Below are 12949 nucleotides of genomic sequence, written 5' to 3'. Positions count from 1 at the left end.
CAAGCTCACCACCTATGCGGTTAATATCGGTCATATATCGGTCCCCTAGTAAAATATCGATCAAAAAAAGTCGGTACCGATATGATCGGCGAATCGGCGATATTGACCGATAGAACCGATATATTACCGATATTTGGCCTATATAACCGATATATTACTGAATTATTAGTGTTAAATTGCTATATATATATATATATAGAGAGAGAGAGAGAGAGAGAGAGAGAGAAAGGTTAACATACTTCACGGCTTGTCATACTTCACGTAGGAGACAATGGTAACCGTTGAATCAGGGGTATAATCACGCATGGAACATATAATCACGCATGGGACCACATAATCACGCATGGGATTCAAAATTACGCACGTTATTTTGGTCAAAAAAATAATTACGCATGTTATATATTTCGTGAAGTACGTTAATGTACGTTAAGGCGTGAAGTACATTATACTTTCTCTCTATATATATATACTAGATTTGAACCCCGTGTATTACACGGGCTGCATAAATGTAATTTTATATAATAAATAATAAAAATGATACATCTTTAAAAAAAAACTCGTGTATCGCATGTGTTGAATAAAATATAATGTCATGTGTTAATACTTACAGTCGCCAAGATTTATCTTTTAAAAATGAACTTTGGTGTACTATTCACTTATTATAACATTTCAGTTTAAAATGAGAACCTTTGATTCTTAGTTTACCATAATTTCAATCGCCGAACTCCAAAGTATATTGTGGACTCGGGTTACTCTCGGAGTACTCCATTTGGTCCAGTGGGTGCCCCGAGAGTATTCATGATTGATTCTGTTGATCGTTCAAAAAAAAAAACTCGGGATGTAACTTTATAATTATATAAAAACAAACGTTTTATTATTATTATTATTATTATTATTATTATTATTATTATTTAATATAATAGATAAATAGAAAATACCGGAAATTATCACATAAAATTTTTTCATTGTATGAGATGCTTTATTTAGTTCATTCGATCACTTGAGATTTTTTTTAATTATTACTTTTTATTTGTTAAGTTAATTAATCATTTTTCTACATAATTATTTCAATTTAAATTTCTTATTTTCAAACTTGTGATCACATATTGGTTTAATGGTATTCTCAAATAGTAAAATATTTTTACTTAATTATATTTGTATAGATATAAATAATAATTATCTATAATTTGGTAGAGGATTTTAAATTAAATAATATTTCGTAGGAGATTATCTATAACTAATTAGAAAATATTAAACTAAATGATAATAATTTATAGAGTACATGGCCTAATATGATGACAAGTGTCCCAAACATGTTTTCTTTTATTATATAGTATAGATAATTATATTAAAATCAAATATTTTCTAAATCATGGGAAAATAATCAAAAACTTGAGAAGTTTAAAGAATACCTTTCATGTAACCTGGCCATAGTCCATCTACAAACTTAACAAACCTTTTGCACTACAAACAATATGCTTTCGTATAGTATCTAAACCCTACAAAATTATTATAGTTATGTCCATAACATGACAAACCTATCATGCGTTATGTGCATCAACTTACACCATTCACTTTACATTTAACTGCAACATGACTATATATTTACACCTACCTGAGTACATAGGGAGACAATATCAACAAATCATGACAACGATTTTGGGGGAGATGTGTTTTTTCTCGGTGTTGATTCAACAATCTCATCCAAGGTCTCATTCTTGTGAAGACGTGAAGAAGTTGACTACACACGAGAGCTCTCTTCTTTTTTATTCAAAACAAACCAAAACGTCATTCAATAATACATGTACAATAACTGAACATACGGGGTTTGAAAGTTATAATGTCTACACATCCTAAACTACAAGGGTTTTATGGTAATTATAGAAAAGAGTGGCGGTTACAAAGTTGAGGGACTATATGTGACAAATCAGAACTTGGTAACTAGCACCCCAAGGGTGGCGAAATCCCTTTGGAGGCACCCTTAGAATCGATGGCAACCACAAGAAGGAAAGGGACATGACTTTTCAATCAAAGGACACACCCCTTCATGTTTAATTACATCCACATGTTCTAGAGACGCACACGTTCGTGAAGAGACGCATCTATTGGATCGCACCCTTTAGAAACTATAAATAGGGATAGATTTTTCAATTGTAGATAACAACTCTCATCAATTGTATTGTATTCAAATTCTTAGTTTATATATTTAAGTTATTCGATTGTCTAGAGAACAAAGATCCATTGGGGCCAAGAATTGGTATCAGAGCATAAGGCTCTAGGCATCGCAGGGAATTCGTGATCAGGTTTTATTATTCTTTCTCAATTCGCAAGTTAGTTTTATTTTCGGGTCAGGGTCGAATCAGGGGTTAGGAATCTAGGGTTTTGATTCCGGGGTTTCGTGCGAATTAGATTGATTGGTTATTACGCATTGGGGTTATACGCGGATTAAGAAATGAAGGTTCTAGAAAGTCAAAGTTTACCGATACAGTGGTTCGTATTGGTGGTAAGGAAATTATAAGAAACAAGATAGGTTGTTTGTTTGCATTTTTTTTTTGAAAGTCAAAATCGTTCGAAAACATGTCCGAGTGGTTCGGTCCAAATTGTAATTCACAAGGATGTGGGATCTCTGACTCACTACCAATGTCCAATCTTAAAACCTACAAATTATACCGCATGGGCAATACGAATAAAAACCATACTACAAGCAAATGGACTTTGGGAGATGATAGAACCCACAATCGCTACGCAACAAGATGTGAAAAAAGACAAAGCAGCGATTGCATATTTGTTCCAGGCAATACCGGAAGATATGGTTTTGCAAGTGGCAAATTGCAAAACAGCAAAAGAGATATGGAACACACTGAAGACGAGACATGTTGGTGCAACCGAGTGCAAAAGGCGCGTTTACATACACTCATGTCAGAATTTGAGTTATTGCAAATGAAGGAAGATGACACAATAGACGAGTTCACTGCAAAGGTCAATAGCATTGTTACACGGGAAAGCGAGTACGGAAGGACGTTGAATCAATCCACTCTGGTACGAAAACTTCTAAACGCCGTGCCAGATAGATTTATTCAAATAGTTGCATCGATCGAGCAATACTCCGATCTAGACACAATGACGCTAGACGAAGCTATACATTAAAAACGTATGAAGAAAGGTTAAAGTTGAAGAAAAAGGAAAGCCCCGTGAACAATCTAGAAGAACTCTTGTATGCGGGTCATGGACAACATGTTGGAAATCGTGGATGAGGGAGATTCAGTCCGTCACGAGGTCGAGGGAGAAGCAATTATCAACATAGGGGTGAAGGACACAACTCTTACGAGACGGAAGGAACCGACAAACCACAAAGGGATGATAGCAAGCAAGAGACACCGACTATGAGAGATAAGTCGAAAATCACTTGCTACAGATGTGAGAAACTTGGGCACTATGCCTACGAATGCCCAACAAAGAAAACCAAGGAAAATGAGACACTCTTGGTTGAAATGGAAGATGATGATGAACCATCACTTCTGATGTGCCTACACGTTGAAGAGAGGTAGAAATATGGAATTTGGTCGTGTGAAAATATCAAAGGGAAAAAAACCGTGTGATGCGGAGGAAGATAACCTGTGAAAGGTACAACAAAACAATCTAGTGAATGGATAAGGAAAAAGTGAAGAATCCGCAAGGGAAGCAATCAATGATGAAGAACCCGTTGTGAGAGACAACCGTGAAGAGGATATTTAATATGTGATAGATCAAGAAGAAGACACGCGTATCCTGTGGATGGGTCAGAAAAAAATTGTTGTGTGATACAACCGCAAGAGAAATCAGAGTGAGTCGTTTATCTAAAATCTATGCGATATGGATTCAAGTCGTGATATGATGGTGAGGAAGTTAATCAAGACCGAGTGGAGTTCATGTTGAGACAACTACACAAGAAAAGGTTCGTGTGATACAAATCAAGTGCGGTCAAGACAAGTGTGAAGCAAAATGTTCGTGTGAAACAAGTTCATGTGAAGCAAGTTCGTGAGGAGCAAGGTTGGTGAATAAGAAGATCCATGTGAAACGTTGGATACCGAGGAGTTTCAAGAAGATGGAATTGATCAAGTTCAAGATCTACAATAACTCAAGGATGTTCATGATTAGGGGGTGAATGAAAGTTATAATCCCTACACATCCTAAACTACAAGGGTTTTATGGTAATTAAAGAAAAAGAGTGGCGGTTACAAAGTTGAGGGACTATATGTGACAAATCAGAACTTGGTAACTACCACCCCAAGGGTGGCGAAATCCCTTGGGAGGCACCCTTAGAATCGATGGCAGCCACAAGAAGGAAAGGGACATGACTTTTCAATCAAAGGACACACCCATTCATGTTTAATTAAATCCACATGTTCTTGAGACGCACCCGTTCGTGAAGAGACGTGTCTATTGTATCGCACCCTTTAAAAACTATAAATAGGGATAGATTTTTCAATTGTAGATAACAACTCTCATCAATTGTATTGTATTCAAATTCTTAGTTTATATATTTAAGTTATTCGATTGTCTAGAGCTCAAAGATCCATTGGGGCCAACAGGGTTCGCGGTACCTGCTGTTAAAAGCCTTCTATCTAGTTAAAACTTCCGGTAGCAGCACACCAACGGCATAGATGTCATCCTTCTGGTAGCTAGATACACGTTGGATGTCTTCAGGGGCAACCATTTCAGAACCCTGTTTATATCATCCATTAATTACTGCCACATTTTAGTACATGTCAAAACTGGTTGGATTGACCCGCAACAAACACTTGTTTATCCATTTTTTTGCTTAAAAAGCTATAAATAATTCATGAGTTGGTTATTCAAAATAGCCCGCAAGTAGCTGAAAAGATCATTTCAAAATTGCACCAATGAGAAATACACATTAATTAGTGATTCAAATAAGGATGAGATGCTTACTTCAAAACTCAGACTATTCTAAGAGCAATTCGAAGACGCATGCCCCAAGATAAGGTCAAAATAGGTAAACTTTTAAAACGGGTCTTTTTTTTTAAATCGGTAAGTAAATTGTATGTCAAAGTTGATCACCAATGCTAATATTATTATAGTAATGATTAAACTTTTTAAAATTTAAGAGGTTGTTAAAGTGAGGTGGCAATTTTAACCCGTTTTATCATTTAACTGATAAAATCCTATCAAGTTTAGCAAAAATGAGAAACGGCTTGGCCCTTGTGGTTGGTGGAGGTTGTTGGTTATCAAGCCTTTATAATTCACTCACAACTCACGAACAGTTAACCTTCAGAAGATGAAATAACAAATCTCAAATATGTATACAAGAGGTGTACGAACTTGCAGTAAAGAAAAGAAAGGGAAAGGCAATTGTTTATTCATTCCATAGCTGGCTATATATAGCCTTACAAGATAACGTGCAAATGCAGGAAAACAGGAATAAAAAACTACCTAATGACCATTTCTACCTACAGACTCGGTACAACTATGACCCACGTTTTTAACCATAGTGCACTCCACTCTCAACGTACACTTCCATGTAAACCGGTCAAACCAACTACCAAGTCCACTAAATTAAATTAAACCATTAAATAAATCAAACATAAACCCAAAAATACATGCCTTCAAACTCCAGCCATGCAGCTCACGTGATGCTTGAAGTCATGCTTATTCATGCATCTAACTTAGTAAACTAAAACCAACATAAGATGCTAACCAACTAACCGAACCCGTGACCCGATAAATAAACGATTAATTCCAACAATCACCTCCTTAATCGTTTATTCATCGAATAACTCACAGTAATGCCGGCTCCTCCTCGATCAGATTCGCCTCTTCATTTTTCAACTTCGGACACTCGTTGTTGTAGTGACCATATTCTCCACACTTGTAACATTTCACGTGGCTTTTATCTCGGAACCGCTCGTTACCATCTCGACCCCTCACGGACCCACGACCTCTTCCCCGGCCACGCCGAAAGTCATCTCGGTTTGAGCTTCCAACGCCACAATGCTTACACCCGTGCGATTTCTCATGACTAACCAACAACAAACCGCCTTGAATGTCCTCCGTCTTCTCCTTGGCTTTTAAGCGCTCCTCATACGCTTTCAACCTACCAACGGCTTCGTCGAATAACATTGTTTCCAACTCAAAACATTGTTCGATTGAAGCCACAAGTTGAAAGAATGGCTTCGGTATCGAATCAAGTAATCTTTTCACTAAATCAATTTCTTCAAGTTCATAACCTAGAGACCTTACCTTCGATGCTATGCCGTTCAGTTTCACCACGAAATCATCAACCGCTTCACCCTCTTTCATGCGCATATTTTCAAGCTCCCTTCTTAATGTTGCAAGTCGAGCCGCTCTTACCCGATCTACACCCAGGTACCGGGTCTTCAGTCCATCCCACACTTGCTTGGGATCGGTGTAGCTAGCCATTTGCAGCACCATCTCTTCGGGAATAGCTTGAAACAAAAAGGCTAAAGCTTGTTTTGCTTTCTTTTCATCCGGTTCAGCACCTAACGCCCTCGGTTCAACAGTCTCCCATACGCCATTTGCATCCATAATGGCCTTAACCTTGACCGCCCACACCGGATAGTTTGTTTGGGTCAAAACCGGAACTTGAAACGACATCGAACCAGCCTCTTTAACAGGTACTAGCGCCATTTTTCTTTACTTTTGACAACTTCAGCTCTTTTTCCGATCAAACCCGTTCAAGAGCTCTATTCACCCGATCAAGAAAACAAGCAACCGCTTATACCGTTTTCTTTAACCCGCTAAACGAACAAATCCAAAACCAACTGTTTTGACGGATCTTTCACGTTCGTTTTTCACGCACCTCCGTCGGTTAGACTCTTAACACGAACAGGAAGATCAAGAGTAGAAGTTGCTTCAACTTTTGATTACAACAAGATCACAGCCCCTCAAAACCGAATGAAGCTCTGATACCAAGTGTTGGTTATCAAGCCTTTATAATTCACTCACAACTCACGAACAGTTAACCTTCAGAAGATGAAATAACAAATCTCAAATGGCCCATTCTATACACACCCCCCTCCTTCCTGATTACACCCCCCCTTGTGAGAGGAAAACTGTCGGTCCCACGCAGGCCCCACCTGTAAGTATGTGAGAGGAGGGGGGGTGAAAAAGGTAAATAGGGGGGGTGTAGAAAGTAGAAAGGGAAAGGGAAATGCCGAATAAACTGTCGGTCCCACGCAGGCCCCACCTGTAAGTAGCACCCATCTCAAATATGTATACAAGAGGTGTACGAACTTGCAGTAAAGAAAAGAAAGGGAAAGGCAATTGTTTATTCATTCCATAGCTGGCTATATATAGCCTTACAAGATAACGTGCAAATGCAGGAAAACAGGAATAAAAAACTACCTAATGACCATTTCTACCTACAGACTCGGTACAACTATGACCCACGTTTTTAACCATAGTGCACTCCACTCTCAACGTACACTTCCATGTAAACCGGTCAAACCAACTACCAAGTCCACTAAATTAAATTAAACCATTAAATAAATCAAACATAAACCCAAAAATGCATGCCTTCAAACTCCAGCCATGCAGCTCACGTGATGCTTGAAGTCATGCTTATTCATGCATCTAACTTAGTAAACTAAAACCAACATAAGATGCTAACCAACTAACCGAACCCGTGACCCGATAAATAAACGATTAATTCCAACAGAGGTGTTGCGATTAAGGCTTGGCCCTTGTATAGGGTTCAAAGACTAGTATTAAAGGGTATATAAGTGTTAAATTCTGAGACCATAAGTTGAGAAGTTATCATTTGAATGTGTTTTGGACATTAGACCAATGTTGTCAAGAAAACTAAAAGCCATGAACCTGATTTATAGACTATAGCCCAACACTCAACAAAACAGGAAACAGGTCCAAATTGCACGCATTAAAAATACACTTTGGTGACAATGTGTTTGACCTATATGGTTACCCGATTCCCTTGTTAGCTAATCTTTTGACATGTTTGAAATTGGAAACAACTTAAATTGGCCCATGGCTTAAAACACTTAAATGCCATTGAAATTTATATCAGCAACAGCATTATATAGTTGTTCTTCCATTGCTACCCTCATGCATTCGGCTTCTTTATAATGTAAAACATAGATGTTGTACCAAGAAAAGTTAGTAAAAGCAAACCAAATATTTTTATTTTAAATTTATTAGAGCAAAAGTATTACCTACTTTGGATTTCTTGGGATTATGGTTGATAAGGAAGGCTTGAACAGTTGTTGCCAAAGCGTTTCAATAAATGTGTTAGAACCTGTTTTAAAAACAAGTAAATAACAACATATAATAAAGACATAAATTATCGTCAGTGGCGGATCCAGAAATTTTTTCCTGTGGGTTCAAATTTTTCGGTAAGAGTTCATGTATGTTTCTCAACTTTGAAAGAATCAAGGATAACACTAACCTGTGCAATATGATTCTTTATACAAAGTCTAGAAAAAATAACCGAAATTTATGAAAGAACTTTAGGTTCGTTTTCACTTAAGGACGAACCTGCTGAGGCTTTGCAGGCAAATCACATGTATAAAACCTGTATTAATAGGTATAATTAAGTAATAACCCAATAATTTATGACACTCATGAAAATCATGTGCACAGTTGGCATGTTTCACCCGCTAACTTATAAATGAGCAAGTTTGGATTATGTATGTCGTCCCATATTATCACAATTTACTTTTGCATGTCGTATCTAAATGGAGATCCAAATTCAAGTATTTGCATTGTAGTAATAGTTACAAATATACATGATTTAAAAGCGCTTACATGAATTTGATTTGTTTGCAGGTTTCTTCTCAATGAAAGTTGTGCTAGTTTGTACATAATCACAAAAAATACTATAAACTTTATTGAAGTAGGGTCATAAATTGAAGGTGCTTTTTAACGCTTGGTAACCATTACTTGAACATAATGCTAGATTTATCATGTGTAAAAGATAATGCTGGAGTTAAACGTGTTGCAGATACTACAGACAATGATACGCAAACAAGTTAATATAATTATTATTATTATATTTTTTGGTTTAATTGTCAGGTTTTTTTAGATGTTTGATCTGAAATATGTATGCAGAATGGAAGGTGACGACGGGGGTAGCCCAAGGATAAATAAAATTACTAATATGCAAAGGGCTTAAAAGGTTGAAAGGTTCATTGGATGAAAAGCTGTCAAATGAGAGAATCGAGAAACAGTAACTAGTCATGTCTAAAGGCTCGTCTCACCAACTCACGCTCACCAACTCACAAAGTCAGAGCAGGTCTGCACAAGCACACGCTATTAACCAGGGGTCCAAAGCCTTCAACCCCAAAAGGGGAAACCCTCCATAAGCAAACAGGTCTCGCTAGTATAGTCCATACCATTTCGAGGGGTGTCTTCCACTATAAGAAGACAGCTCATAAACACTTCTAAGACATTCCGAAAAGCACAGAGATTCCTTAATCTCTTGTCATTCCAAGAGTTCTTTGTCACTTCCAAATAACTCTTCATCAGATTCATCTCATTCATTCTATTTGCTTTCTTTTCTGGATTCGAGCTGGCCTCGGAGAAAGAACTTCAAAGCAAATAATTCAAACATACTAGTGAACCTCCTTCCACGTTTTGCAAACGTGGAGGGACCCCGCGACCTGCGTTAGGCAAAACTAAACCCTTCAGCCCTTTTGCCTGACCAGCTTAGCTACCATCCTTGGTCCCGTGTTTGTTGCATCAACAAGTTGGCGCCCACCGTGGGGCTACGCCGCTATTTCTCCTCAAAAGAGACCCGGTACGTGTAGCTCCTCTCATTCAAAACCACCATGTCAGAAAGTGGATCTCCGGGGGAGGTGAACCAGATCCCTAACACCTCTACCCCGGGAAGTGGTCAAGCTCACGCAACAGTAACAACGCCTTTCTCAACTCCGGGGAGTACACCCGAGTTTCTTACCTTCAACACACCAACCCCATCCAGATCTGGGGCTCCGTCTCCCAACGTTGGTGTGTCTGACACTCCTACACGCGTTGAACTTACCCCCGAGGGGGTCGCTAATAACTTCCTTGAGCTAAGATCACTTCTTAATCAACATGTGAACAGAGAAAGGGAAAAAGGTGTAAGGATTCGTCTAGATTACGACGAACCTGAGCCAACGTTGTCCCCCGGACCACCTCTACCACCCTTCGTTACAAGAGAGGAAGCCGGTCCTAGCAACGCTTCAAACCTTCACCCTTACCTGTCCACTATGACAAATCCCACTGTTCACCCTATTCTCTCTTCCCAACCAACTGTTAGTGGTACTCCTCTGGGACACGAGTTAACACTCGACCAACTCCTACAATCCCCGGTGACTAGTTGTCCCACTTCTCTAACTACCACATGGGAGCAAGCCCTGTCCGTGCTCCCTTTAGCACGAAGTGCTGTTGCCAGCACCCCTCTTGGGGTAAGTTGCTCGGTTGGTCCTGGAAGCCTTCAAGGTTTCAATTTCGTGCCCAATGTGATGTCTCAGATGATGGCCCACTTCCCTTGGCAACACTTCATCAATCAAGTGCTGGCCACCAGGGAAACCACGGCAATAATAACAACGGAGGCACGAGACCTGAAGAGGACTTGGCTAAACCTTACAAGCCAAGTAACCTTTCATGCTTTTCAAGACAGATAGCTGATTATGACTTTCAGTCAAAGATCAAAATGCCTGCCCACATCAAAACGTATGATGGGACCGAAGATCCGGAAGATCATCTTCGGATCTTCACTGGTGCTGCTCGAATAGAAAAATGGTCGAATGCTGAATGTTGCCTAATGTTCATGCAGACCCTCATTGGGTCCGCTAGAATTTGGTTCAACGACCTACCTGCTCAAAGCATTCGAAGCTTTGATGATCTCAGCAGAGGCTTCCTGGCAAACTTCTCCCAACAAAGGAGATACGTCAAAGACGCGACTGTAATCTTCCAGATAAAACAACGCGATGATGAAAGCCTACGAGCATTCATTGAGCGATATAAGAAAGAAGGGCTAACCTACGTGGGGGCCGATGAGAAAATGAGGGTGGCTGGCTTTATGAACGCCATAACCTCTAAGTACCTCACACGAGATTTCAACAAATCTCTACCCAAAACCTTGGAAGAAGCCCTTGAAAGAGCCGAGGCTCATATTCGAGGAGAGGAAGCTGTTGATATCAAGGAACAAAGAAAAAGGGGTTCTGGTTGGCGAAGTAGCAGCCCAGCTAGAAAGAGAGGCAACTTTAACTCTTACGACAGACGCCCAAAGGGTTCAGACCCTCGAAAGGTTGAAGGGCGTAATCCTTCAAGCAGAGATAAAAACATGAGTTTCACTCCTCTCACCAAAACCCCTCAGGAAATCCTGGCAACGGAAGAGGTCAAGCAAAACTTCAGACCTCCCAGGCCTCTTCCCAAAAGTCGGAAAAACGAGAACTCCACTCAGTTCTGTGAATTCCATGAAGAAAAGGGACACCACACCAATGATTGCTTCCAACTGAAAAAGAGAATTGAAGAGGCTGTCAAGTCGGGAGAACTTGCCCACTTGGTCAAAGGAGTTCGAGACAAGATGGCTGAAAGCAAAGGAAAGGAAGTAAACATGGTGTACTCTGATGACAAGGCCCCTTACAAGAAACAGCGTCTAGAAGCTTGGGAGCTTCAGTGTGTCTGCTTCCCCCCAACAAAGAAGGACCCCCTTCCTGGCCCTCTTGTGGTCGAAGCCCTCGTGGGGACCTTACAAACATGCAAAGCATACATAGACACGGGAGCAGCCACTGAAATCATGTTCGAAAAGTTTTTTAACCGATTAAGCGATGAGGAGCGTTCAAGGCTTCAACCCTCCGGGACTTCCATAAAAGGTATCGCTGATATAACTTTGAAGCCTTTGGGGCAAATAACTCTTAACGTCTGTTTCAGGGAAGGTTTAAAGGAAAGGACTCGATCACTAACCTTCGTGGTTATCAATATCCCTTCCAACTACGATGTGATCATAGGGAGGCCCGGACAATGTGCATTTTACATGGCTGTATCTGTTGGCCATGGCACTGTCAAGTTTCCCACTGAGAGAGGGATTGCAACCCTTCAACCCTCTCAGGAAGCTTACCTAATTGAAGGAGAAAGCTCCAATGACGAGAAAGACAAGCAGGGGTTAATCATCAACCCTAAGTACCCCGAACAACGGATAAGGGTCAACCCCAACCTTTCTCAAGAGACTCTTTCATACCTTGAAAAGCTGCTAAGACATCACAGCGATGTATTCGCCTGGTCCCCCGAGGACATGACCGGGATCCCCCGAAACATTGCTGAACATGAGCTAAGAATACCACCAAATGTCAAGCCAGTGGTGCAAAAGAAAAGAAGTCTGGCACCCGAAAGAAGCCTGGCAGCTTGTCAAGAGGTTGAAAAGCTTGTATCAGCTGGCATTCTCCGAGAAGTTAAGTACCAATCATGGATTGCTAATCCTGTCATGGTCCGAAAACCCGACAACTCTTGGAGAATGTGTATGAAGAAATTGATCTCAAGGCTTGTCCTAAAGATTGCTACCCACTCCCAGAAATTGATCTCAAGGTTGATTCCCTCACAGGGTACCCGTTCAAATGCTTTCTCGATGCATACAAAGGCTATCACCAGATCCTCATGAAAAAAGAGGATGAAGAAAAGACGGCTTTCCACACCGACAAGGGCATTTTCTGTTACCAAAAAATGCCTTTTGGCCTCAAGAACGCAGGAGCCACTTACCAGCGACTCGTCGATAAAGCCTTTGAAAGCCAAATTGGTAGAAACATGGAAGCATATGTCGATGACCTGGTAATCAAAAGCAAAACAGAATACCAGATGCTCGACGACATCCAAGAAACCTTCAAGAATCTTAGAAAAATCAACATGAAGCTTAACCCGGAAAAATGCTCGTTTGGGTTTGATGAAGGAAAATTCCTGGGTCATATTGTTGGAAAGCAAAGCATCAAGGCCAACC

At 40.0% G+C, this 12949-nt stretch overlaps 1 protein-coding gene across 1 annotated transcript; it reads right to left on the bottom strand.

Moving 5' to 3' along the window:
* Positions 1 to 5778: 5778 nt before the first annotated feature.
* On the bottom strand, positions 5779 to 6648 carry LOC110866919. The gene has a single exon (XM_022116065.1). It carries the CDS (start codon positions 6646 to 6648, stop codon positions 5779 to 5781), a length of 870 nt encoding a protein of 289 aa, XP_021971757.1.
* Positions 6649 to 12949: the final 6301 nt, after the last annotated feature.

Source organism: Helianthus annuus, chromosome 7 (assembly GCF_002127325.2).
Source record: "Helianthus annuus cultivar XRQ/B chromosome 7, HanXRQr2.0-SUNRISE, whole genome shotgun sequence".
NCBI classification, from domain to species: Eukaryota; Viridiplantae; Streptophyta; class Magnoliopsida; order Asterales; family Asteraceae; genus Helianthus; species Helianthus annuus.
This window is presented reverse-complemented; position numbering and strand designations above follow the sequence as displayed.

What these genes read in the sequence shown, in the direction of transcription:
- LOC110866919 (XM_022116065.1), bottom strand. Translation starts at nt 6,648, where the DNA reads ATGGCGCTAGTACCTGTTAAAGAGGCTGGTTCGATGTCGTTTCAAGTT.